General features: G+C 44.1%; 1 protein-coding gene across 3 annotated transcripts in view; it reads right to left on the reverse strand.

The window, feature by feature from the left end:
* The window catches only part of MTTP (microsomal triglyceride transfer protein), a 161,536-nt gene that overhangs the window by 22,235 nt on the left and 113,959 nt on the right, over nucleotides 1-25,342 (reverse strand). For all 3 annotated transcript variants that reach the window (XM_068231823.1, XM_068231816.1, XM_068231832.1), the window contains 5 exons: nucleotides 16,384-16,596; nucleotides 9,832-10,043; nucleotides 9,278-9,375; nucleotides 6,790-6,911; nucleotides 2,547-2,774 (listed from right to left, as the gene is read on the reverse strand). In XM_068231823.1, coding sequence (XP_068087924.1) covers nucleotides 2,547-2,774; nucleotides 6,790-6,911; nucleotides 9,278-9,375; nucleotides 9,832-10,043; nucleotides 16,384-16,596 — 873 coding nt within the window. The remainder of the gene's footprint in view (nucleotides 1-2,546; nucleotides 2,775-6,789; nucleotides 6,912-9,277; nucleotides 9,376-9,831; nucleotides 10,044-16,383; nucleotides 16,597-25,342) is intronic.

A 25,342-nucleotide genomic window follows, 5' to 3' on the forward strand; every position in this document is an offset into this window, starting at 1 on the left:
AGCTTTGAGTTAATTACCATTTCAATTATATTTAGTGATAGGGAATATTTCAAGAGATTAGGCCAGACACTGGTTAAAGGGAACCTGTACTGAGTAAAATTATTTAAAATAAACACGAGGTAACTTCAAATGAACATTAAATAGTTACCTCGCCATCAGTTCCTCTCAGAAGCTCACCATTTACTTCTGACAATGATCCCTTCCAGTTCTGACAACATTTTGTCAGAACTGAAATATATCAGTTGCTGTCAGTTATATATCAGTTGCTGTCAGTTATAGCTGAGTGGACAACTGATGTGCCTGGTAATGTCGATGTTTCCATATGGCTCAAGTGGACAATGTTACAGTTTAACAGTGTGCAGACCAGAAAGCTGTTATGGGGTAATGGCCATTTTCAAAATGGAGGACAGAGAATTCCCATGATCACAGTGGACAAACAGGCCGCGGGAGAGGAGAAAGAGATTGAGGAGTAGACTACACAGGAGGTAAGTATGACTTGTGTATGCTTATTTTGACTTTTAATTGTCAGTTCAGGTTTTCTTTAAAGGCCGAGGTTAGCGCTAGGTTACAGTTAGGGGAAGAAATAAGGTTAGGACTGTCCGGTGGGGTTGTGACTGAAGGCCTAAAGCTGCCCACTAATGATACAATGTTGATTGCACTCTTACCACTTCTCTGTAAAATGAGGAACTACGGTACCTAAAATATCAACTCAAAGTATAATCACTTATTTTACCCTTCTACTACCTTCCTACATTAGACATTAGTATTTGTACAGGTACTTCGGTGAAGGAGCTATTACTAGGATATCAGTATTCTGTTTCAAGTTCCTAGGTTTGGGACACAACTTCAAAACACCACCTTCAAGGCACTTCCACACAAGAGAAGGTGAGAGTTTTGCTGTGAGGTCTGGGTCCAGGATGTTGTACCCTTGATGCACTGTTATTGGGTACTGATATTTAATACAAATTACTATATGAAAATAAACATTTTCAGTCTTTAACTCCCATAACATAAAATATTTATACATAACTGGGGCTTCCTCCAGCCCCATCTGTACAGATCGCTCCCACGCCGCCATCCTCTTGTATCTCTTCAGTGCCAGGTCCCATAACTTTGGCCAGTCGTGGCCAGTCTGAGCATGTGCAGTGCACTCCTCCGTCTCTCTCCAGTGGAGAATAGCAATGTGCAGGTGCAGTACTATTCTCCGCCGGAGAGAGACGGAGGGAGCGCACTGCGCATGCTCAGACTGGCCAAAGTTACGGGACCTGCCACCGAAGAGATACAAAACTGAGGATGGTGGCATGTGAGCGATCCATGCAGATGGTGCTGGAAGAAGCCCCAGTTATGTACAAATCTTTTATGTTAGTTTGTCTCTTGTACACTTTAAAGGGCAACTGAGGTGAGAAGAATATGGAGGCCATAGCAGGATTTCTGGAAGGGCCACAAAGGCCGGGCCTTGGGCGGCTGCAGCCCAAGCGGGCACCTGGACATGAAAAAGGGGTTGCTACATATGAAAGTGAAGGTGGAAAATAGGGAGCAACAAATGAAAAGGGGAAACTGATGCTCAAGGTGGCTGTTCATGAAAGAGTGGGGCTGATACACATGGAAGAGGGGGCTGCACATGGAATGGGAGGGGCACTGCTGCACATGGAAGTGAAACCACAACATACTTGGCCTAGGGGCACACAAAGTATAAATCTGGCCTATTGGAGGCTGCCGTATTTATTGCCTTTCAAGCAATACCAGTTACCTAGCTGTCCTGTGGATCCTCTGCCTCTAATACGTTCAGCCATAAACCCTGAAGAAGCATAATCAGATCAGGTGTTTCTGACATTATTGTCAGATCTGACAAGATTATCTGCATGCTTGTTTCTGGTGTTTTTCAGACACTACTGCAGCAAAATACATCAGCAGGGTTGCCAGGCAACTGGAATTTTTTTTAAAAGGAAATACCTGTAAATATGGCAACCTCCATACGCTTCTCATTTAATTTGTTCTTTAAGTGAGTATTACTGGATAATTGGTAGATTGACATTCACAAATCACTGCTTCTACTATACAGGTAAAATGTAAAATTACCTAACATAACTTTATATGCAAAACGGGTAACTTTAAACATACAGTCTTGGCTGAATGAATAAAGCTTTGCTAAAATCTAAAAGTAGTTTTAGCCATCCTATATTTTCTATATCTTTTTAATAACAGGTATTGTAATGATAATGAAGTAACTGTTCTCGCCTCATGTATATTTGATAGTTTGTAAGACAGGTTTGCTAGAGTGGTGATATGCAATACCAAGGGGTGTTGTTGGAGCTAATGTGAAACGTAGAGTGAAAACATGTATGCTTGCAGAACCTAGGCATGTGTGAAGGGGGAGTTAGCATTATGGAATGCAACATGAGATGAAATGTAGTCAGAGCTGGAAATGTATACTTAATCCTTAGTCTGTACTACAGCAGGTACGACATGGAACTCAAATGTATTACAGTTACTTTGGCACTTTAAAAATACACAATAAAATGAAGCAAAGATGTATGCATCATTACCTCAGAATGATCTGTTAGAAGTACTAGTCCTTTCACAACATTTATTGGGGCGCCAGTTGCTGAGAACATTTTCGACATTAAATCAGCATAGCCCTGGAAAAAGGTTACAGGCCGAAGCTGAACATCAAACAAGATGGCCGACATTCCGGCAAAGGATTCCAGTTCTTCCTCTCCTTCATCAGCCGTTGCAGCAATTAAAGATTCAAGACCTTGCGCTTCAATCACAACCTGTAATAAACCAGATATTCCTATATAAAACTGGTTGTAATTCTAAACTATTAAAATATTGCTAGTTGTGTATTAAATAATAGTGGTGACTAATGTATCATTTTGTCCAGATAACAAGATAATGAAGGAGCGTTAACTATTAGTTTCATGTTTTATAGCAAACCTGAAGTGAAAATTACCTGTTGAGATTATTAATTTTATGTGTTCACTAAAGGTAAATGTAGCATAGAACTATGTCTCAGATTTGTATGTTCAGTTTAAAGGGAATCTAAAGCAAAAGGTATATGGAGGCTGCCATATTTATTTCCCTTTAAGCAATATAATTTGCCTGGCTATTCTCCTGATCCTTTGCCTCTAATACTTTTAGCCATAGATCCTGAACAAGAATGCAGCAGATCAAGTGTTTCTGACAATTCTGTCAAATCTGACAATATTCGCTGTATGCTTGTTTTTGGTGTGATTCATACTCTACTGCAGCCAATACCAGCAGGGTATTGTTTAAAGGGAAAAAAATATGGCAGCCTCCATATACTTCTCGCATCAGACTCCCTTTAAAGGGAAGCTGAACTGAGTAAAATTATTTAAAATAAATGCATGATGTAGCTGTAAATAATTATTACATACTAACCTCACTGTCAGTTCCTTTCAGAAGCTCACCATTTTCTTCTTACAATGATCCCTTCCAGTTCTGACAATATTTTGTCAGAACTGAAATATACCATTTGCTGTCAGTTATATATCAGCTGCTGTCAGTTACAATTGAATGTGCAAGGAAATGTCCATGTTTCCCTATGGCTCAAGTAGGCAATATTACAGTTTAACAGTGTGCTGACCAGGAAGCTGGTATGGGGTAATGGGCATTTTCAAAATGGTGGACAGAGAATTCCATTGATCACAGTGGACAAACAGGGCGCAAGAGAGGAGTGAGAGATTGACGAATAGACTACACAGGAGGTAAGTATGACGCATTTATGTTAATTTTGACTTTTACTTTTCAGTTCAGGTTCTCTTTAAGTGCTTCATTTTAAGATTTCATTGTAAACAGTAACCATGACAAATCTTCCTTTCTGAATGGAAAAACAAAGTGAAGTAATAGCCCTTTGAACTTTCCAGCATTTAAACCTTATCGGAAGCCTTCTCTCACTCTTACACAACTGTTTTAGCTCCTATTTACTTTTCAGGAAACAGACTGAATTTCACACTCCCCTCTGTGTTGTATGCCCAGCCACCCCCTACGCTTCAGAAAAAAGTAAATCCTTTAAATAACATGTTTGTGTTAAAGATGTATGTGTGGTGTTATGGAAATGGTACCATTTTCATGGAGAGTCACATTTTGGGAGGACCAAGTAACAGAAAAACAGAAGATGGGCTTGATTGCTGTGGCTGAAATAACCAATTGCACTCTGAGGAAACTTGTTCAAGCATGAGCAGAAGATAAAAATACCAGGCAAATAGTTTCCTCGCCAGGATACACATCAAGGACCGAAGGCCACTTGAATTATGCCTTTTACTGCACATATCGCCTCATGAATATATGCTACTTTTTTAATGCATTTTAATTACTCCAGTATTATGTTCTATAAACATTTATACTTACCCGGGGCTTCCTCCAGCCCTCTGTAGGCCATGAGCACTCTCGCCATCCTCCCGGGCCACTCCATTCTTCCGCTATTCACTCTGGTAGTCAGGGACTATTGCATATGTGTGGCCCTGCCTCCTGCCTTGTCCTTGGTCATGCTCTCTTATACTGCACTTGTGCAATTAGTTAAGACTTGTAACAATGCAGGCGCGGAATGCTCCCAGCCATGAGTGTGCTACCCGGGTCACCCATGCCCAGTCAGGAACTTTGCTCGATCAAACAGCAGAGGAACAGAGCAGCCCAGGAGTGTGACGAACAGCCCCGCAATCTCGTCTAACTTACTACAGTACCATCAGGGATTAATCGCCTCTGATGGCTTGTAAGACTGTGAGCAAGTTGACGTTAAAATAGCGGTTGCTGGGTCGTCAGGTAATAATGCGACAACGCGCGCCAATCTTGTCTAATCTGACACCGTTACCATTCGGGGAATAGACACATCCGATGGTTTGTAATATGGTGAACAGAGTGACGCCAAAAATTGGTCGCACCACTGCCGGCAATGTGACGTATGCGCAGTCGCCCACCAATTCCTGTTCCCTTTGCTGCAGTTTACCATAAAGCCTCAGACCCTGAGGGAATCCTGAAGACAGTCAGAACTGCAGGCAAAGTAACCTTTTGGATTGGTTGGTGAGTCCACACACAGTCCAATTTCGATTGTATATACAATCGATACACTCTGTGCTCTCATATAGAGGCCAGGTCGCTGCCACCAATCCGCAATAAAAGCGTGCGAATGCGCTAATTCTAACTCTAGCTAAATCCTGTTGAAAAAAGGGTTAATTAGACAACCTTTCTAGAGATAGCAAAACTACCAATATTTAATATCAAAACAGTTATGGTAACATGTCTCTCTGAAGATGTGAATTCTTTTGGCGGAGATTTGTTTCAGAACAGCACTTAGACGAACGATTTTTAAATCGTTTATTTAAAGAAATAATGCAAAACAAAATATAGCAATAGAAACAAATGGATACAGAAATAATAAGAGTTCAATATGAAAATAATAGCTGATTACAGTCTGAGCAGTTTGTCAAGTTACCGGGTCCTTTGGGATATGAAATCCAACCGAAGATTTGTAGTCCAGTTATGGAAACTTCTGTGGAATCGATAAGTCTTGTAATAATGCCAATTCCTTTGATGGTATCGGAAGGCTGGACAAAAGACTCTCTCTCCAGGCTGAGTGTCAGTCAGTTTTAGCTCTTTCTCTGCCAGAGGGTGTGGCTGGTAACAAGAAAGGTTTCCACTCCTAACAATCTGACCTCAGGCTGCTGAAGTCCGCCCCTATTGTCTGAGGGACAGAATTGGCAGTTTCTCCAAGTATGCCATAACTCAGTGGATATCCGACATATCATATAAAACCCAACATTTTACATTCCGTCAGCATGCGCTGAACCAATCGATATCAAACTCGCTTGGAGTGCCACCTTCCCTGATTATGTAATAGATATCTCAGGCTGTGAGATGACTAGGTGGTCGGTTAACGTCTCAGAAGGTGTGCTGCGCTAGTCGCATGGCGTACTGTGAGTTGTGGACCGCTGGGCCCAAACGGTTCCGCAATATCCATCGAATTATGGACTACTATGAAATGAGATATCAAAAGCTCCTTAAGCCAGGGACATGTCTCTGGGTGTTCTCAGGACAGGCAGGAATGTCACCTAATGATTTTACGATACGTTCCTGTATCCTGCTTCTTATCAGCAATTCCTTGTAGTAGATCTGTGAGCTATGTGAATGCTCTGGTTTCTTGGGTTTTATTGGGGATCGTCAGGAAGTGTAAATAAGCACTCACATTCCCCCATTGCAGGGCTGGTGAGCTGGAAGAACACTCATTTTTCTAAAAGCAGGCTAAGGCATTTAAAGGGGTACTCCAGAACCGATTTTGTGCGCAATTACATGCGCTTGCCGCAATGGCGTTCGCGGAATCGTGACAAGGAGGACAGCAAGGGTGCCCACGGCCTACAGGGGGCTGGAAGAAGCCCCAGGTTAGTATAAATGCTTATGTTTATTACATCTAAGGTACACTTTAAGAAAAATAGTAGCACAAAAGCAATCAATAAAAATAAATAAATACAAGAGCTCTAGTCATCACAGAAGCCACAATAAATAGCAACAACAACAATCATTAAGAAGCTTTGTTACACAGGTGTTTTCAGCACTTTTGTAATCTGCATGCATCATGCAAGGCCTTGAGCTACTGTTTAGAAATGGGCAGCTGTTGAAGTGTTAATTTAGCGGGAATTATAACTTGTCAGTTTACACATCTTGATGGAAGTCCCTAATCCCTAGGACAAGACCTAAAGGACATGCTACAGGAAAGAAAGGATACTTGCAAGCCTATTTATGGCAAATAATTAAATCGACTGTGTATCTAATTACCTGCATGGCATGCAGCTCTGTGTTCTTTGAATACAGAAAGGTATCCATGTTGCTTCTTCTCAGGATCCCGGAACCAGAGTAGAGAATGTCAAGGCTGTAAGTTGCTGATGTGTCAGAGCCACCTTTATCAATAAGGGAGGTGTCATTATTAGTAATCAAGAATAATCCATATGTGTTGGTATAATACAGAAGTGACCTATAGCTGCCTGCTCATTCCCAGGCGGTCTATATCATTCCTATGCCAAGGAAAGTATGTTTTCCCTGTCAACTAAAGCCATTCCTCCCGATAGCCAATCATAGCTGGCAGTCTATATACAGTAAGTGAGGAATGTCTTCAGAGGTAGGGGGGGAAAACACCAGGAGGTTGTAGAGGAGGACATCAAAATCCATGAACTTTTTTTTACTTTATTTTGGGGGGAATAACTCATGTAGCATAATGTTCTATTAAACACACTCTGGATTTCTCAATGTTGCATCAGGGTCCAGGAGGCTGTACGCGATTCTCAGCAGAGAAGGCCCTGACCAGTCACCTTGGCTGAGAAATCTCTAGTACATGCATGAAGGTTTATTGGTCGCAGAGAGTTTGTTGTTTCCTTCATATTTGCATGGAATCCTTCTCACATCCCAAAAAATACTAGTAGAATAAAAAGCTTCTAAGAATTTAGCTCTAGACTATGGTGGGGACATTAGATTGTGAGCTTCTTTAACGAACAATTAGTAAGGTTAATAATTGCGTAGTCTGTATCACAACATCTGTAACTGCTACATCAAAGACTACCGCCAGTAAAAAAAGATAGTGCCTATTATGCAAGCTTCTGTCTTAATGCTGCATAATTTGTAAGGGGGGGGGGGGAGGAATCTCAGGGTTAATTAATTGGGACACAGCTGAAGCTCCACCCCCTCCTTTGGAACAGTCATGCCCATGTTTCAAAAATCTGCTGAAGCTCTTTGGAAACCTCCGCCTGAGTTGCCTCGGCCCTCCTCCAGCTCGGTTGCCACCAATTTGGTAGCGGCTCCCAGGCTGGAGGCAAGTGTTGGCAATGCAGATGGACATCACATGGCCAAAGTCTTGGCAAAACAAAATCCTCCATGGCCGCAATTCCAAGGGGGCAGAGTGATCACCTGCCTGCATGAATTACCATGGATCAGGTAAGTATTTAGCCCTGAGACCTCCCCAGTCCTGCATCATTACGACAGAGTCTGGCATGACAGGCTCTGTTTTTTTTACTTTAAGTACTCTTTAATATATAATAATAATAGCAGTGATAATTTATAAATTAACTAGCTGACCTAAGCCCGTTTAAAAACGGGCTCTAGGTCTGTCACCGCATGTCACTGCACGTCAATGTTGCCAACTCATCCCTTTAATTACTGACACATCTAAGTTATACAGGTTCTGGGGCTACTTACACATTATCAGTGCCTTAACTGCATCTACCTAGCCACGAAACCTGTATAATTAATATGTGTCAGTAATTAAAGGGATGAGTTGGCAACACTGCTGCACACGCCTGCCCGCCCGTTGGCCATGTCCGCTCCTTGAAGCCGCACGTCAGTCCCCTTCAGTGTCTCTTCGCACATGCACAGTTTGTTATGAGCAGGGACACACGCACACAGGGACACACACGGACACAGAGACACTTGGACTTTATTATATAGGATGAGGGTCATAGTCGTAATGCCTCCAACAAGTCCATTGCTTCTTGGTCTGATAGTTCAGCAGTCAATTATGGCATAAACAGATACCCATGGATGAGCCTATAAAGGGGTTTCAAATCTTTGTGTGTTTATTAGTCATTACCCAGAGATAAACTGGCATCACCAGTGCCCTCTCTTTGCTTCCTCTACTCTATGGTAATCATTAATTCAGGTGACTAAATGACCTCTTCAGATGGGTCACACCTTTGTGTATGTTCAACTGACATCTGAAATAAATGGCTAGACTGCATTTATTGTGGCCACTATGGAGCTCATGGGAGTGATATACCTGGTACAATCTAACATAATAACCCTGGTCCCTTCCAGGAAGACTTCTCATTCAGGACATGCTGAACGTAGAGCAATGTATGTATTACCAATGACTGGTTTGTTTACTAGTGACTTTTTTTTTACCAGTGCACACAGTACAGAGTTGGAACAAGCTAAACCTATGAACTAGTCAAGCTACTAGCAGGTAGAAGTTTTAGAATACTCATTACTACAGGTACTGCTTGCCTTTAGACCCATCTCCAGGATAAGAGTACCCTCACCTTAGCAGTCAGAACAGGCATGCTCACCCCAGATCACGCACGTACACAAAAGGAATAAATGATGTTTTCTATTAATAGAATACCAAACCTAAGGCCATCTTCTTCGATGGGTTATTTACAAGAATCTGTAAATACTTTTCTAATAGCCTCTTAAAATACATTAACACAAACAAGTGGTTTAAACTTGTTTTAAAACAAGCAAGTATTCAGCTTGTACACACGTTAAACATAATACATACGTATCACATATCCAGAGTAAGCTGATGAGGAGCCTGACTTTGAAAAGCGGTCGTAGTTATGAACTTTCATATCTTTCAAAACTTCACGAACGAGCTTGCTGAAAACAAACAACAAAGAGGCTACAATGTAAATTTTTAAAACAGTAATAAAACAGTAATAGTAATCGTTATTGTTCAGTATTCATCAAGAATATGGCATTTCAAAGAAAACCTTTCACCTTTAAAAAGGCCACCCGGATAATTATGGTGTTAAAAGTAAGGTTAAAATTATTGACAATAGTAAAAAATATCTGTAATTTTACAAATATTGGCCTTGCTTAACCTATCTCTCACACTCATTCTCCCATACCTATGCCTAACACTAAGTTTCCCTCTCCCTACGACTAATAGTAACCCCCTTACCCCCACCACTAAACCCCCAGCTCCCTACTTCTAACATTAGCACTGTGTTACAGACCATACATTTTCTCCATCATCCCTTAATTCCTCTGCTACTTTGCGATACAATGAATAATTCATTTCCCCAGCATTCCTGCCCGCATAATACTAAGTACCTGGCAGGCATCTGAAAGTGAAGGATATCTTGGAAGGTAGACAGCATATACTTGTTCATCTCTAATGGGAGTTCCCCAATAGAAAGTAGTAGATTTTTCACTTCCATATATGTAGGCTTGCTGTTCAATATAATATCTGCTGCGAGTGTCCTCACTGTCTTCTCATGGATTTTATAATTTTGATGGTAGATGCGATTCATGACCTTTTTCACCTAGTTTTTAAAAAAGAAAGCCAATGAACAAAATTGATGTAGAATTAAAAAAAAGTCACATTGCATTGTGTAATAGATGTATATTTTGATGCTTTGCAGTGTAAGAGTACCGTAATTTTAACATTAAATTAATAGTTATACGTATGAAAAACGAAATATGGAGGCGTCAAGAGTTTTTTATTTGAAGCCCACTTCCAGCGAAATAAAATTATTTTAGTTTTGCATAGCTTGTAAAGGGGTTAGTACTATTTTTGTGAAAAAAACTTTACCTATCTTCCATGAAGTTTGTAAAATTCTGCACCATGGGCATCAAGCATTAAAACCTCTTATTGTTTGTAGAGTAAAGGCTCATACACACATCAGACTATAGTCTTTGGAAAATGAAAGATCACAGACCAATCTTACCACCCTTCATGTAGTATGAGAGCCATGCTCTACACAGTCTTTTCTATGGAGCTGAACTCCCCATCAGATAGAAATCTTTGCAAGATGCTGCACACAAACATGCTGCACACACTCAAAAGATATGTAGCTGCAAAAGATCTGTTCCTGCCAAAAATCCATTCCTGCAAATTGCAATGATAGTCTATGAGATCTGCAGATCATCATACACACATGATTTAACTGACATTCATCTGCAGATCAGATCCACCAGGATGGATTTTCAGATCTGCGGATGATTGTCAGATCTGCAGATGATTGCTTGATCTGCAGATGAATGTCAGTTAAATCATGTGTGTATGCTGATCTGCAGATCTCATAGACTATCATTGCAATTTGCAGGAATGGATTTTTGGCAGGAACAGATCTTTTGCAGATACTGATCTTTTGTGTCTGTACAGCATCTGTGTGTGCAGCATCCTGCAAAGATTTTTTTCTGATGTGGAGTTCAGTTCTATAGAAAAGACTGTGTAGAGTATGGCTCTCATACTACATGAAGGGTGGTAAGATTGGTCTGTGATCTTTCATTTTCCAAAGACTATAGTCTGATGTGTAAATGAGCCTTAAGAATCTCTGCCAAGACTGTTGTCACCCATTTCTTCTCTTAAGGACTACCAGAGTTCATATTAGGGCCTTGAAGGTCCCAGGAACAGGAAGTGTTAATGTACCTAGTGAGGCACAGCTAGTAGTAAAAACAAAAAGAGCTTCCCACCCCTTTTTAACGCAAATTGAACTCGCTCACTTTCTATTACAGTTTTTACAGTTTTTATTCTTTTTATTACAGCTTCATTTACTTAACACACTTGAAGTGCTTGTTGCAGAATAGATGGGTAGCTGGGTAGCTAAAGCAATAATACACACACTCTAAATTAAGCTGGCCTGATTTCCAATCATCAGCACCTTCTGACCTTTATTTACAGAGCCTAAACACCAGAATAAAACTCTAAGGTCATCAGGAAAGAATGTATGACTAGTAAAACAGATGAAACCCATATAAAAGGGGATATTTTATTACTTGCTGTTATGGGAAAAATATGCTGCTAATATAAAGTGGAAATGTGAAAGGTTAAACATCTTAATGTCATATAGTGTCTGTAAAGAACATTAAAGTAAACCTGTCACTTCCTTTACAGACATAACACTTTTCTGTACTATAAGAATATACTCTCTATATCAACAATCATATTTTAAAGCCCAATCCAAGGCAAAAAAACAAAAACAAAACAATAACAGATTAATTATTGTTAATATGATTTTCAAATCCTAGGTGTGGAAGAGAAATGAATGTTTCTCAAAAGGAACTACATTTTGGCATCCAATAAGCATGTATAGACATACAATAAAAATCTGTTTCATTACTGGCACTTCCCTAGGTGCCCCCCCCCCCCCCCCCCCCGCTAATGCAGCTCTTCCTGGGGCCCTTTGCCGAGTATTAGTGCAGCAAAGCCATACCTTCCAACTTTTTGAGATGAGGAAGAGGGCACTTAAGCCATGCCCCTGCCACACCCCTGATCACGCCCCCATCACAACCCTAGTCATGCATACCATAAAAATTTAATAAGAAAAATATGTTGTTTTATAATTCAAACCACACTCTGTTCCTTTCTATCCTGGTTCATTTTCCTTCATATTAACATTTTACAATTAGTAATATATCAACTTAAAGGATGGGGATAAAGTTTAGAGTCAAAACACATTTTTTAGTAGAGAAATATATATATTTACATAAAAAAGAGGGACAAAGTTCTGAAAGAGGGACAAATGAGGGGGAAAGAGGGACAGGGCTCCCAAAGAGGGACTGTCCCTCCAAAAGAGGGACAGTTTGGAGCTATGGCAGAGCACCCATCCTACCCCTGTGCTGCCATCATCTCCCAGTGCCCCCCACAATCCGATGAGGTATATGCACTCACTTACACCACCAGTTCATTGGGTCCCTACAGGCACTGGGAGATGATGGCAGAACAGAGGAGGGAGCGTGCCAGCTGGAGAGTTGGGTATCAGAGAGCTTTCCTGTGCTAAATACACTGCATTGGGTCATGGGGAGAGCAGCATTAGCAGGAGGACCGCATCACCAGCTCTAGCCCCCACCCACACAGATACCAACATGCCCCTACCCCCATATCGATATTGTTGGTCAATTTTTTATGAAATCAAACAAAAGTTACGATCGGGTGGCATGTTGGGGGAACAATCTGAGGAATGTCTCATAGTGTGCAGGCACCTTTGACGTAGAAAAAGCTATTAATAGCTTATGTTGCCAATATATTTTTTCAGTTTTTACATCTGTCTAACTCTTCTTAAAGGACCGCTATGGCAAAAAAATAGTAAAATTTAAAACACATAAATAAAACAGTACATTTCTTCCAGAGTAAAATTTGCTATAAATTGCTTTTCTCCTATGTTGCTGTCACTAACAGTAGGGAGTAGAAATCTGACAGAACTAACAGGTTTTGGACTAGCCCATCTCCTCATGGGGGAATCTCAGGGCTATTTTTATTTTCAAAAGCAATTAGTGGAATTAGTGGACAGCAGTTGCTCAGTTCAACTGCCCAAGTAGTGTGCAAACAGGTAGCGGGGCCGCCTGCATCTCCTTTTCCAGAGAGCACTTTTGTAAAGAATAAATGAAATACTGAGAATCCCCCATAAAGAGATGGACCAGTCAAAAACTTGCCAGTTCCATCCAATTTCTACTAAGTACTGTAAGTGACAGCAACATAGGAGAAAAGTAATTCATAGCTCATTTTACTCTGGAAGAAACATACTTCTTATGGTATTTGCATGTGTTTACATGTACTTTAAATTTTACCATTTTACACGATAGTGGTCCTTTAAACAGCTCTATAGTACTGCCAGCTTAGTGCCACACTAAACGTTCTAGGCTCCTGACCACTCCCATTTGACAAAAGATGATTACTCACCTATGGTTCTCCTTTTTTACCATCATAAATGTACCACTAGCACTATTCATGTTCAAACAACCCGAGCCTCAATTCAACAGCCAGAATAAAAATAAATCCTCACTGTGGATGACTTTCTTAGGCTATGTTCCCTCTTGAGCTGAAAACAAACATATTTTGTCCGTTCTCCGTTCATTGCAAAACTTATATTGAATGGTTCCCAATCTCTCCGGAATGCGTTCCTCATATGGCCTATGGGGTGACGCATTTGCCCTGGGCTCCGGTCAGACCACAGCAGACCATCAGAGTGGACACTACACTGTCCGTACCCGCTGGTCGCATGTGATCTGGTGCAAGTGCGCCTTACAATGCCAAATCTTTAGGGACGTGGTTAAAAGGGGGTTACTGATAACCAAGGAAACATGCCGTGTGCAGGTCATCGTGACCCCAGTCCCACATGGGATCAAGTCTTCACGGCTCTAAAAAACATGCCAGGTCATTGTGGTCCTTGAATCCAAGAAGTCCCATTGCCTTGCTTCTGATTATCATTAATGGAATCCTCTCTCAACAATTATTTTGCCGGACTTCCACTTCTCCTGGGTACAACAATCTGGGGCAGACCACAAAATTTGATTACAGATGATTTGGAATTGTGTGTCTTCTTCATATGCTTGATCAGGCTTTTGCTCAATTGTTCTAGTACTATTGTCTTCAGTGTTCCTGTGGCCTGCCCAATATAGTACCTGCCACAGGGGCACCATGAAGCCTAAACCACATACTGGGTCTGACGTGATGAAATTGCATACCACTTGCTTCATGGGACCCAACTGGTAAAAACCTACCCTTCGCCACCTGGTCGCATACCAAGCAGTAGCTGCATCTGTGGTTACCCTGTGGCCTGCACTGTTGCAGTCAAACAGGTGATTTCCTACAGGACCACTGTGGGGGCTCTTCTGAATGCCAGTAAAGAGGCATCTGGGACTATTTCACTCAAACCCCGGGTACTTTCTCAAAAGTCTCCAAAGACCCCAATTCCTGACGAAGATCTATCTAATTGCTCCAGCCATCGGTGTATATTCAAAGGTCTTTGGTAGCCTGCTAACAGTTTGCATTGGTTTACAGTCTCTCCTCCTGTTAACAAGTTCAGACCTTTCTCTCCAGAGGGCTCTAGACCAGGGGTGCCCATTATGAAGGACTGCTTGGTAGATCACAGTCGGACACTAAAAGTAGTGAAGTGTAGACTGACTGTGCTCTCATGTTGTGACTGGCTGGTGCTGCAATGTCTGCGTGCGGCACCAGCCAATCACAGTGCGAGAGCACAGCGTCAGTCTCCTCAACCCCTCCCGGCAGTTCACAGGCAGCGAATAAGGGCTGGCAACACCTGGATAAGAGGGTTAAAAAAGCTTTTGGGTCATGGGACTAAAGGGGCGGGCTATGCTTTTTTTTTTTTTTTTTTTTTTAAACAATTGCAAAAGTTACGTTGCATTAAAACACAGAACATAACAAATGGAAACACACATGGAAATGTACACAAATGTTTCTACAATAAAAATGTGTTTAAAGAGACACTGAAGCGAAAAAAAAATGATGATATGATTTGTATGTGTAGCACAGCTAAGAAATAAAACATTAAGATCAGATACATCAGCGTAATTGTTTCCAGTACAGGAAGAGTTGAGAAACTCCAGTTGTTATCTCTATGCAAACAAGCCATTAAGCTCTCCGACTAGTCGTGGAGAGGGCTGTTATCTGACTTTTATTATCTCAACTGTTCTTGGACTATTTACTTTTCCTCTGCTAAAGGAGAGGTCATTACTTCACAGACTGCTCTGAAAGACACATTTTGAATGCTGAGTGTTGTGTAATCTGCACATATTATAGAATGATGCAATGTTAGAAAAAACACTATATACCTGAAAATAAAAGTATGAGAATATTTTCTTTGCTGCTAATCTTCTAGTAATTATTCATAGTACACAAGCAATTCATTATATCATATATTTTTTTTCGCTTCAGTGTCTCTTTAAGTGATGCAAAACTTTTTTTCTGATTTATAACTGTTTTAAATATTAAAATAAAGAACAAGTAGCGATGTTAGAAGGCTATGCATTTTACTCATGAATTCCACATAGCATTTGTAACTATGGGGTGAGGTATTTGCATAACTGGAAGGGTGGCAGAGATATGTCTTAAAGAGAATCTGTATTGTTAAAATCACACAAAAGTAAACATACCAGTGTGTTAGGGGACATCTCCTATTACCCTCTGTCACAATTTCGCCGCTCCTCGCCGCATTACAAGTGGTTAAAAACAGTTTTAAAAAGTTTGTTTATAAACAAACAAAATGGCCACCAAAACAGGAAGTAGGTTGATGTACAGTATGTCCACACATAGAAAATACATTCATACACAAGCAGGCTGTATACACCCTTCCTTTTGAATCTCAAGAGATCATTTGTGTGTTTCTTTCCCCCTGCAGCTATCTTCCACTGAAGTGTCAGGCTGTTTCTTCCTGCAGAGTGCAGACAGCTCTGCCAGTATGTAATTCCTCAGTATGTGAAAGTCCAGCCAGCTCAGAGGAGGATTTATCCAGCTTGTAAAAGATAAGAGAGAAGAGAGAAGCTGCCCTAATCTAAATAATACACAGGCAGTGTGCATAGAGGGACCTGGAAGGGGGAGTTCATAGCAGAACCACAACACTGAAGAACTTGGCAGCCTTCCAGACACAGGCTGACAAGTCTGACAAGAGAGAGATAAGTTGATTTATTACAGAGATGGTGATAGTAGAACGTGCTGCAGTAAGCCAGAACACATTAGAATAGCTTTTGGAACTTGTAGGATGATAAAAAACAGGATGCAATTTTCGTTACGGAGTCTCTTTAAAGGTGTTCCTCATTCTTTTCTCATAATTTGAGAGATATTTCATAGCACCTGCCCCACTTTAATGAAGCCCTTTACAACTTAGTGCTGTGTATGTGTAGAATGTCTGTGCAGTAATTTACCTCATTGGTGATTAATGAGCTGTCATATTTTTGAAGTGCACTGATAGCAAAGCTGCTGACAGGACCCTCCCCAGATTCGGAATATTTCAGCAGCAATGGAATCCCTTCCGGCAAGTTGGCATTTTTCAAGGCTAACAGATAGGCCTTGATTTCAGAAGGTTTGACTGACTTCTGTAAACCATCCAAGATGATTTTCTTGGCTTCCACAGCTGCCTGCAAATGTAAATTAAACAACACAAGTATTAAATCGCCATAGGAAAAGATATATGAAAGTCATTCATACCACCTATGCAATCTAGTAATCAAATCAAATCAAAGTAGCTTTATTGGCATGACCAAGTTTCAATACAGGCATTGCCACAGCAGGGGGAATGAGGGACATGGGATGGGGTGCGGGTGCAGTGAGTTAGCAGTTCATGGACATTTTGGGGGGGGAGTTTACAGTTCATTTATGCTCCTCTCAGTCTGTGGCATGCTGTGACATAGTGTGCAGTATTAGATTATTTATAACTTTTCAGTCCCCCTCAGACAGATAAGGGAAGAGAGCAGAATTTTTTTTTTTGCATACAGTAAATAAATTGAATCCCAGGTCTAACAGTGCTTATTATTTCTCTGCAACAGTTACCTTAGGGCCCATTCACACTAAAGCGTTTTGCCGGCGATTTTGGCAAAACACTCACGCGCTAGCTCTTTTTAAAGCACTTGTGCAATGATACCCGATGGGCCCGTTCTCACTTGGGCGATTTGCGTTAATCGCTGGCGATTAACGCAAATCGCCAAACGCAAACATGTAGCCTGCACTATTTTCAGGCGATTTCCGGGCGATCGCGTTTCAGTGCAATAGAAGCGCTAAACGCGATCGCGGAAAAATCGCTGTAGTGTCCATCGATTTTTCCAAGTTAAATCACGGAAAAATCATTCCCGCAAAATGCTGGCGGTAATCACTGGCGTTTTGCGCTTTTAAGTGTGAATGGGCCCTAAAACTATACATGGGCAGCTTTGCTAAAATAAGGTCTATGTATAAGAAATTGTCTGCAGGTTAATGGAGTCTTGTTCCATGCCTCACAGTAGTGGTGCTCAAATACCCCTTTTCAAAATTCGAGTTAGGTCGAATTTGAATAGTAAATTATTCGAGATCAGTCGAATATTCGAGTCGAATAATTTTTACTATTCGATTCGACCTCGGAATTCGAGCTCACTATTCGAGTCGGTATTCAAGCTCATTATTCGAGCTGACTATTCGAAATGGCCTTAAATAGCTTCCAACACTTGTTTTGAGGGTGAATGATGCAAGAAACCTCTTTTTTTCCAAGTAACAACAGCAAGTGATTATGTGGGGATGTTCCTTTAAAAAAAAAAAGTTGAAAAGAGAAGTTGTGTCCAGAAATTTGTTCAGTACTGTATATACTTCTTCTTCTTCTTTATCTTCTATATCTTCTTCTTCTTCTTCTTCTTCTTCTATATCTTCTTCTTCTATATCTTCTTCTATATCTTCTTCTTCTTTTATATTGTCTTCTTCTTCTTCTTCTTCATCTTCTTCATCATCATCTTCTTCTTCTTCATCTTCTTTTTCTTCATCTTCTTCTTCATCTTCTTCTTCATCTTCTTCTTCTTCATCTTCTTCATCTTCAACTTCTTCATCTTCTTCTTCTTCATCATCTTCTTCATCTTCTTCTTCTTCTTCTTCATCTTCAACTTCTTCATCTTCTTCTTCTTCTTCATCTTCTTCATCTTCTTCTTCATCTTCTTCTTCTTCTTCATCATCTTCTTCTTCTTCATCTTCATCTTCTTCATCTTCTTCATCTTCTTCTTCTTCATCATCTTCATCTTCTTCTTCTTCATCATCTTCTTCTTCTTCATCTTCTTCATCATCTTCATCTTCTTCATCTTCTTATTCATCTTCTTCTTCTTCTTCATCATCTTCTTCTTCTTCATCTTCTTCATCTTCATCTTCTTCATCTTCTTCATCTTCTTCTTCTTCATCATCTTCATCTTCTTCTTCATCTTCTTCATCATCTTCATCTTCTTCTTCTTCATCTTCTTCTTCTTCATCTTCTTCATCTTCTTCATCTTCTTCTTCATCTTCTTCTCCTTCTTCTTCTTCTTCATCTTCTTCTTCTTCTTCTTCATCTTCTTCTTCTTCATCTTCTTCTATATCGTCTTCTTCTTCACTTATTTCTCTTTTCAAATTTTTTTTTTTTAAAGAAATGCAGCTATTTTTGAGCGTAACAAATAGCTGGTGGCGCACGCATGTTGGAAGCGCCATTGTATGTGCTCCCTGGCAGTGGAAACACACAGACAGCAGGAGGTAAATTCAGCAGGAGAAGGAGGAGGAGGATGAGTGTGTGGCAGCAGGCAGTCAATGAGGCAGGCAGCGTGACATAATAGCCCTGGTACCTATCGGTGATACCAGGGCTGTAAATAAACACAGCAGGCAGGAGGTCCCAGACAGCGGTCGTGCAGCCCACATTGTGTCCAATACACAACTGGGACAACACAGTTTTCAACCCGGGCACCTCAGAAAAATTAAACCTTTTTTTTTTTTATGGTTTTGTAGTTTTGTTTTTACAACAAATTACACAGACAGATATAGCTATTTTTTGACGTAATAGCTGGTGGCAGAGTGGCAGCAGAAAGTTAAATCTGTGTACCCTGGCGTTGGGAAACACAGACAGACAGACAGCAGCAGCAGCAGCAGGAGGAATGGAGGAGTAATGTGAGCAGCTATTGTTTGACGTAATAGCTGGTGGCAGAGTGGCAGCAGAAGGTAAATCTGTGTACCCTGGCGTTGGGAAACACAGACAGACAGCAGCATCAGCAGGAGGAATGGAGGAGTAGTGTGAGTGTGGCAGCAGGCAGGCAGCGTGACATAATAGCCCTGGTACCTAGCGGTGATACCAGGGCTGTAAATAAACACAGCAGGCAGGAGGTCCCAGACAGCGGTCGTGTAGCCCACATTGTGTCCAATACACAACTGGGACAACACAGTTTTCAACCCGGGCACCTCAGAAAAATTAAACCTTTTTTTTTTTTTTTATGGTTTTGTAGTTTTGTTTTTACAACAAATTACACAGACAGATATAGCTATTTTTTGACGTAATAGCTGGTGGCAGAGTGGCAGCAGAAGGTAAATCTGTGTACCCTGGCGTTGGGAAACACAGACAGACAGCAGCATCAGCAGGAGGAATGGAGGAGTAGTGTGAGTGTGGCAGCAGGCAGGCAGCGTGACATAATAGCCCTGGTACCTAGCGGTGATACCAGGCCGTAAATGAACACAACAGGAGGTCCCAGACAGCAGTCGTGCAGCCCACATCGTGTCCAATACACAACTGGGACAACACAGTTTTCAACCCGGGCACCTCAGAAAAATTAAGCCTTTTTTTTTTTTTATGGTTTTGTAGTTTTGGTTTTACAACCAATTACACAGATATAGCTATTTTTGACGTAATAGCTGGTGGCAGAGTGGCAGCAGAAGGTAAATCTGTGTACCCTGGCGTTGGGAAACACAGACAGACAGCAGCATCAGCAGGAGGAATGGAGGAGTAGTGTGAGTGTGGCAGCAGGCAGGCAGCGTGACATAATAGCCCTGGTACCTAGCGGTGATACCAGGGCTGTAAATAAACACAGCAGGCAGGAGGTCCCAGACAGCGGTCGTGTAGCCCACATTGTGTCCAATACACAACTGGGACAACACAGTTTTCAACCCGGGCACCTCAGAAAAATTAAACCTTTTTTTTTTTTTTATGGTTTTGTAGTTTTGGTTTTACAACCAATTACACAGATATAGCTATTTTTTGACGTAATAGCTGGTGGCAGAGTGGCAGCAGAATGTAAATCTGTGTACCCTGGCGTTGGGAAACACAGACAGACAGCAGCATCAGCAGGAGGAATGGAGGAGTAGTGTGAGTGTGGCAGCAGGCAGGCAGCGTGACATAATAGCCCTGGTACCTAGCGGTGATACCAGGCCGTAAATGAACACAACAGGAGGTCCCAGACAGCGGTCGTGCAGCCCACATCGTGTCCAATACACAACTGGGACAACACAGTTTTCAACCCGGGCACCTCAGAAAAATTAAACCTTTTTTTTTTTTTTTTAATGGTTTTTTGGTTTTGTTTGTAAAACAAATTACACAGATATATAGCTATTGTTTGACGTAATAGCTGGTGGCAGAGTGGCAGCAGAAGGTAAATCTGTGTACCCTGGCAGTGGGAAACACAGACAGACAGCAGAAGGGCAGTACACAGCAGCCCACTGTAGGTGTAAAATGTGTGGCTGCAGGCGACGTAATAGTCAAAGTGAACCAGGCTGGCTTAGTGAGCAGGAGCCAGGAGGTGGTAAAGGGTGGTAAGGCACATTAACGATGGTTCTTAGCCAGTTCATGTCCCCCTCTCGCCGACAACAGGGGCCAGGAACTCGCCTTCCACCCACGCCTGGTTCATCTTGAGAAACGTCAGTCTGTCCACAGACTTGTGAGACAGACGTGAGCGTTTCTCGGTGACCACACCACCAGCTGCACTGAAGCAGCGCTCGGACAGCACGCTGGAAGGGGGGCAGGACAGCACTTCCAGGGCGTTCTGCGCCAGCTCGCTCCAGATCTCCAGGCGCTTGACCCAATACTCCATGGGATCAACAGGGGAATCGCTGTCAAGCCCGCTGTAGGACCCCATGTAGTCAGCCACCATGCGGGTCAGGCGCTGGCTGTGACCGGTGGAGGATGCTGCTGCATGCACCTCCTCTCTAGTCACTGCTGCCGGAGCCTCTACAGTCCTGTAGAGCTCGTGGCTGAGAGACAGCAGGTCTGTGGGGCGCTTGCTGCTGGATGCAGGCACCTGCTGCTGCCTCTGTGCTGGCTGCTGGACAGTGGGGGTGGAAGGCTGGGGGAAGGCTTCCTCCAAGCGCTCAACAAGGGCCTGCTGCAAGCTCCTTATTTGTTGCGCTGGGTCTCCTCCTGCAGGCGGCAGGAACTGGCTCAACTTCCCCTTGAGGCGTGGGTCCAACATCATGCTGATCCAGATGTCCTCCCTCTGCTTCATCTGGATCACCCTGGGGTCTCTGCGCAGGCACGTCAGCATGTGCGCTGCCATTGGGAAGAGGCGGGCCACGTCTGCTGGCACATCGACGGCAGTGCTGCTGTCCTCATCCTCCTCCTCTGCCTCGTCAGCCTCATCCTCTCTCCACCCCCGCACCAACTCAGCTGCACTGTGCTGCTCCCCCTCATCAGCAGCAAGGTCAGGGACCTCCACCAAGTCCTCCTCCTCCTCCCCCTCAGAGGTGGACTGTGCAGCTGCTTGCCGCTCCTGCTGGTCCAAGGCTGCCGCTCCCTGTTCCAGCAAAGCATCGAGGGCCCTGTTCAGCAGACAAACCAGGGGCACCCACTCGCAGACCATAGCATGGTCCCTGCTCACCATGTTAGTGGCCTGCAGAAAGGGAGCCAGCACTAAGCACACCTGCTGCATGTGCCTCCAGTCATCATCGGGGACGATGGACGGGATGTTGCTGGTCTTGTCCCTTCTCTGAGCGGCGGAAACAGTGGCCAGGGCAAGGTACTGGTTGACAGCGTGCTTCTGTTCAACCAGACGCTCCAACATCGCCAGGGTGGAGTTCCAGCGAGTCGGAACGTCAAGGATCAGCCGATGGCGTGGCAGATCCAGCTCCTTTTGCACGTCTTCCAGGCTCGCACAGGCTGCAGCCGAGCGCCGGAAGTGACGCACAACGTTCCTTGCCGTTTCCAGCAGTTCGCCCATCCCCTGGTAGGTGCGCAAGAACTTCTGCACTACCAGGTTCAGCACGTGGGCAAGACAGGGGATGTGGGTCAGGTTTCCCCTGTCTATTGCGGCAACCAGATTGGCCCCATTGTCGGCCACCACCTCTCCGACTCTGAGGCCTCTGGGGGTCAGCCAAATCCTCTCCTGCTCCTGGAGTTTGGCCAACACATGGGTTGCCGTCAGCTTGGTCTTCCCAAGGCTGACCAAGTGCAGCAGCGCTTGGCAGTGGCGGGCCTTCACGCTGCTGCTGAGGCGGGGGGTTTGGCCAGGTGTGCCGGAGGATGGCAGAGGATCGGAGGAACCTGCTGCAGTTCCCCTGACCCTGCGGGGTGGCACCACCCACTGTGTTGCTGCTGCTGCTGTGCCCGCTGCTGCTCTCCCATCCTCACCCCCTTCCACCAAGCTGACCCAGTGGACAGTGAAGGACAGGTAGCGGCCTGTCCCGAAGCGGCTGCTCCAGGAGTCCATGGTGACGTGGACCCTTTCACCAACCGCGTGCTCCAGCCCTCGCTCCACATTGGCCATCACAAAGCGGTGCAGTGCAGGAATGGCCTTGCGGGAGAAAAAGTGTCTGCTGGGGAGCTGCCAGTCTGGGGCTGCGCAAGCAAGCAGCGCACGAATGTCGCTCCCCTCCTGCACGAGCGTGTACGGCAGGAGTTGGGAGCACATGGCCCGTGCCAGCAAGCCGTTCAGCTGCCACACGCGACGGCTGCTGGGAGGCAGAGCCCTAACCACCCCCTGGAAGGACTCGCTCAAAAGGCTCTGGCGTGGCCTTTTGCTGGCACGGGAATCAGCAGACACAGCGGAGGAGGCCACTGAGGACTGGCTGCCAGAACAGGCCTCAGTGTCGGCGGCAGGAGTTGCAGAGGGGGGAGGAGCAGTGCGTTTCCGCACTCCTGCTGGTGCTGCTGGAGGAGCAGGAGGGCGGGTGGCTGCTGTTGCTGCTGCTGCTGAAGGCTGTGCAGTGATGGGTGTGGTGCCACTGCCAGCACCAGATGCCTTCAGCCTCTGGAACTCCTGATGCTGGTGGAAATGTTTCGCAGCAAGGTGGTTGATGAGCGAGCTGGTGCAGAACTTTAAGGGGTCTGCACCTCTGCTCAACTTCCGCTGACAGTGGTTGCAAGTGGCGTACTTGCTGTACACTGTGGGCATGGTGAAAAAGCGCCAGATTGGTGACAGAAACATCCCCCTACGGCATGGAAGCGCTGCTGCCTGTCTCCCTGTGGTGGTTGGGGGTGGGGCTTGGGGGGCTTGGGTGCGGCTGGTGGTGGTACTGGCAGATGCTGCTGCTGCTGCTGCTGAGCCTGAGACACCAGCAGGCTGTGGGACCTGCCTACTGCTGCTGCCAATGCTTGCAATGATGCGCCTCCTTGCAAGGCCCACAAGAGCATCCTCCTCCTCCTCCTCAGAGCTGCTGAGGACGACATCCCCTGGAGATGGTGGCACCCAGTCTCTGTCTGTCACCGGGTCATCAACATCCTCCCCCTCCTGAAACATGTCCTGCTGGGATGAGGACCCCCCAAACTCCTCTCCTGATGCATGGATGGGCTGCTTGACTGTCGCCACAGTCTTGCTGTCCAATCCCTCATCCCCCAAAGTGCCCATCAGCATCTCCTCCTCAAGATCGCCAACAACAGCAGACAATTTACTCATGATGCCTGGGGTCAAAAGACTGCTGAATGACAGGTCGGCGAGTGACGGTGAACTGGCCTCCTCCCCAGACCCTGCTGGGCGGCTGCTGCGAACAGGGGTGGTGGTGGTGGTGGTGAGGGTGGAGGCCTCAGATGCAGAGCTGATGGCGGGCTGCTCATCCTCCGTCATGAGTTGCACCACAGTGTCTGCATGCTTTTCCTCAATGGGACGTTTCCGACCCGGCTGGAGGAAAATCGGAGCAGGTGCTACACGCTGCTGCTGCTGTGTCTCTGCAGCCTGAGTTGCAGATGCTCCTGCTGGGCGGCGCCCAAGGCGTCCACGGCCAGTGGCTATGGGAGGAATGTTAGCCACTGACGCTGCTGCTGCTGCTGCGGAACTGTGCATGGTGGCGCGCCCGCGCCCGCGGCTTGCCACAATGCTGCTCCCTCTCCTCCTGATTCCCTTGCTGCCCTTCCCCTTGCCCAAACTGCGCTGGCTGCCACTTCCAGACATCTTCGATGTTTTGGGCGTATAGACAAAAGTTTTTTAAAAGGGCGGGTGAAAAGTGGGGTACTTTAATGGAGTGGGTTGGTGGGTGAGGTGACTGAGTGAGTGTCCCTAGTACAGTAAGTAAGTAGTAACAGTCAGGAAGTACAACTAGCAGTTACAATAATCAGTAGTAATCACAAGTAAATTTAGTGTGTGTACACTACAGACAGTGAGTGCACGCACGCGCAAACACGCGCAGGAGCTAGCCTATGAACAGTGACTGAGTGAGTGTCCCTAGTACAGTAAGTAAGTAGTAACAGTCAGTAAGTACAACTAACTAATTACAATAATCAATCAGTTATCAGAAGGAAATAGAGTGTGTGTAGTGTGTACACAGACAGTGAGTGCACACACGCAGGAGCTAGTAGCCTATGAACAGTGACTGAGTGTCCTAGACTCCTAGTACAGTAAGTAGTAACAGTAAGTACAACTAACTAATTACAATAATCAATCAGTTATCAGAAGGAAATAGAGTGTGTGTAGTGTGTACACAGACAGTGAGTGCACACACGCAGGAGCTAGTAGCCTATGAACAGTGACTGAGTGTCCTAGACTCCTAGTACAGTAAGTAGTAACAGTAAGTACAACTAACTAATTACAATAATCAATCAGTTATCAGAAGGAAATAGAGTGTGTGTAGTGTGTACACAGACAGTGAGTGCACACACGCAGGAGCTAGTAGCCTATGAACAGTGACTGAGTGTCCTAGACTCCTAGTACAGTAAGTAGTAACAGTGAGTACAACTAACTAATTACAATATTCAATTACAATAATCAATCAGTTATCAGAACTTGGAAATAGAGTGTGTGTAGTGTGTACACAGACAGTGAGTGCACACACGCAGGAGCAGCTAGTAGCCTATGAACAGTGACAGTGAGTGTCCTAGTACAGTTACAGTATATAACTACAATACTAATACAATCAGTAGTAAAGGACAGCAGAAATACTGGTATAGAATAGAGAGAAATAAACAGAGGACAGGAGGACAGCTGCCCACACAGGCAGGCCCTG

The sequence above is a fragment of the Hyperolius riggenbachi genome, chromosome 1 (genome assembly GCF_040937935.1).
Source record: "Hyperolius riggenbachi isolate aHypRig1 chromosome 1, aHypRig1.pri, whole genome shotgun sequence".
Lineage (NCBI taxonomy): Eukaryota > Metazoa > Chordata > Amphibia > Anura > Hyperoliidae > Hyperolius > Hyperolius riggenbachi.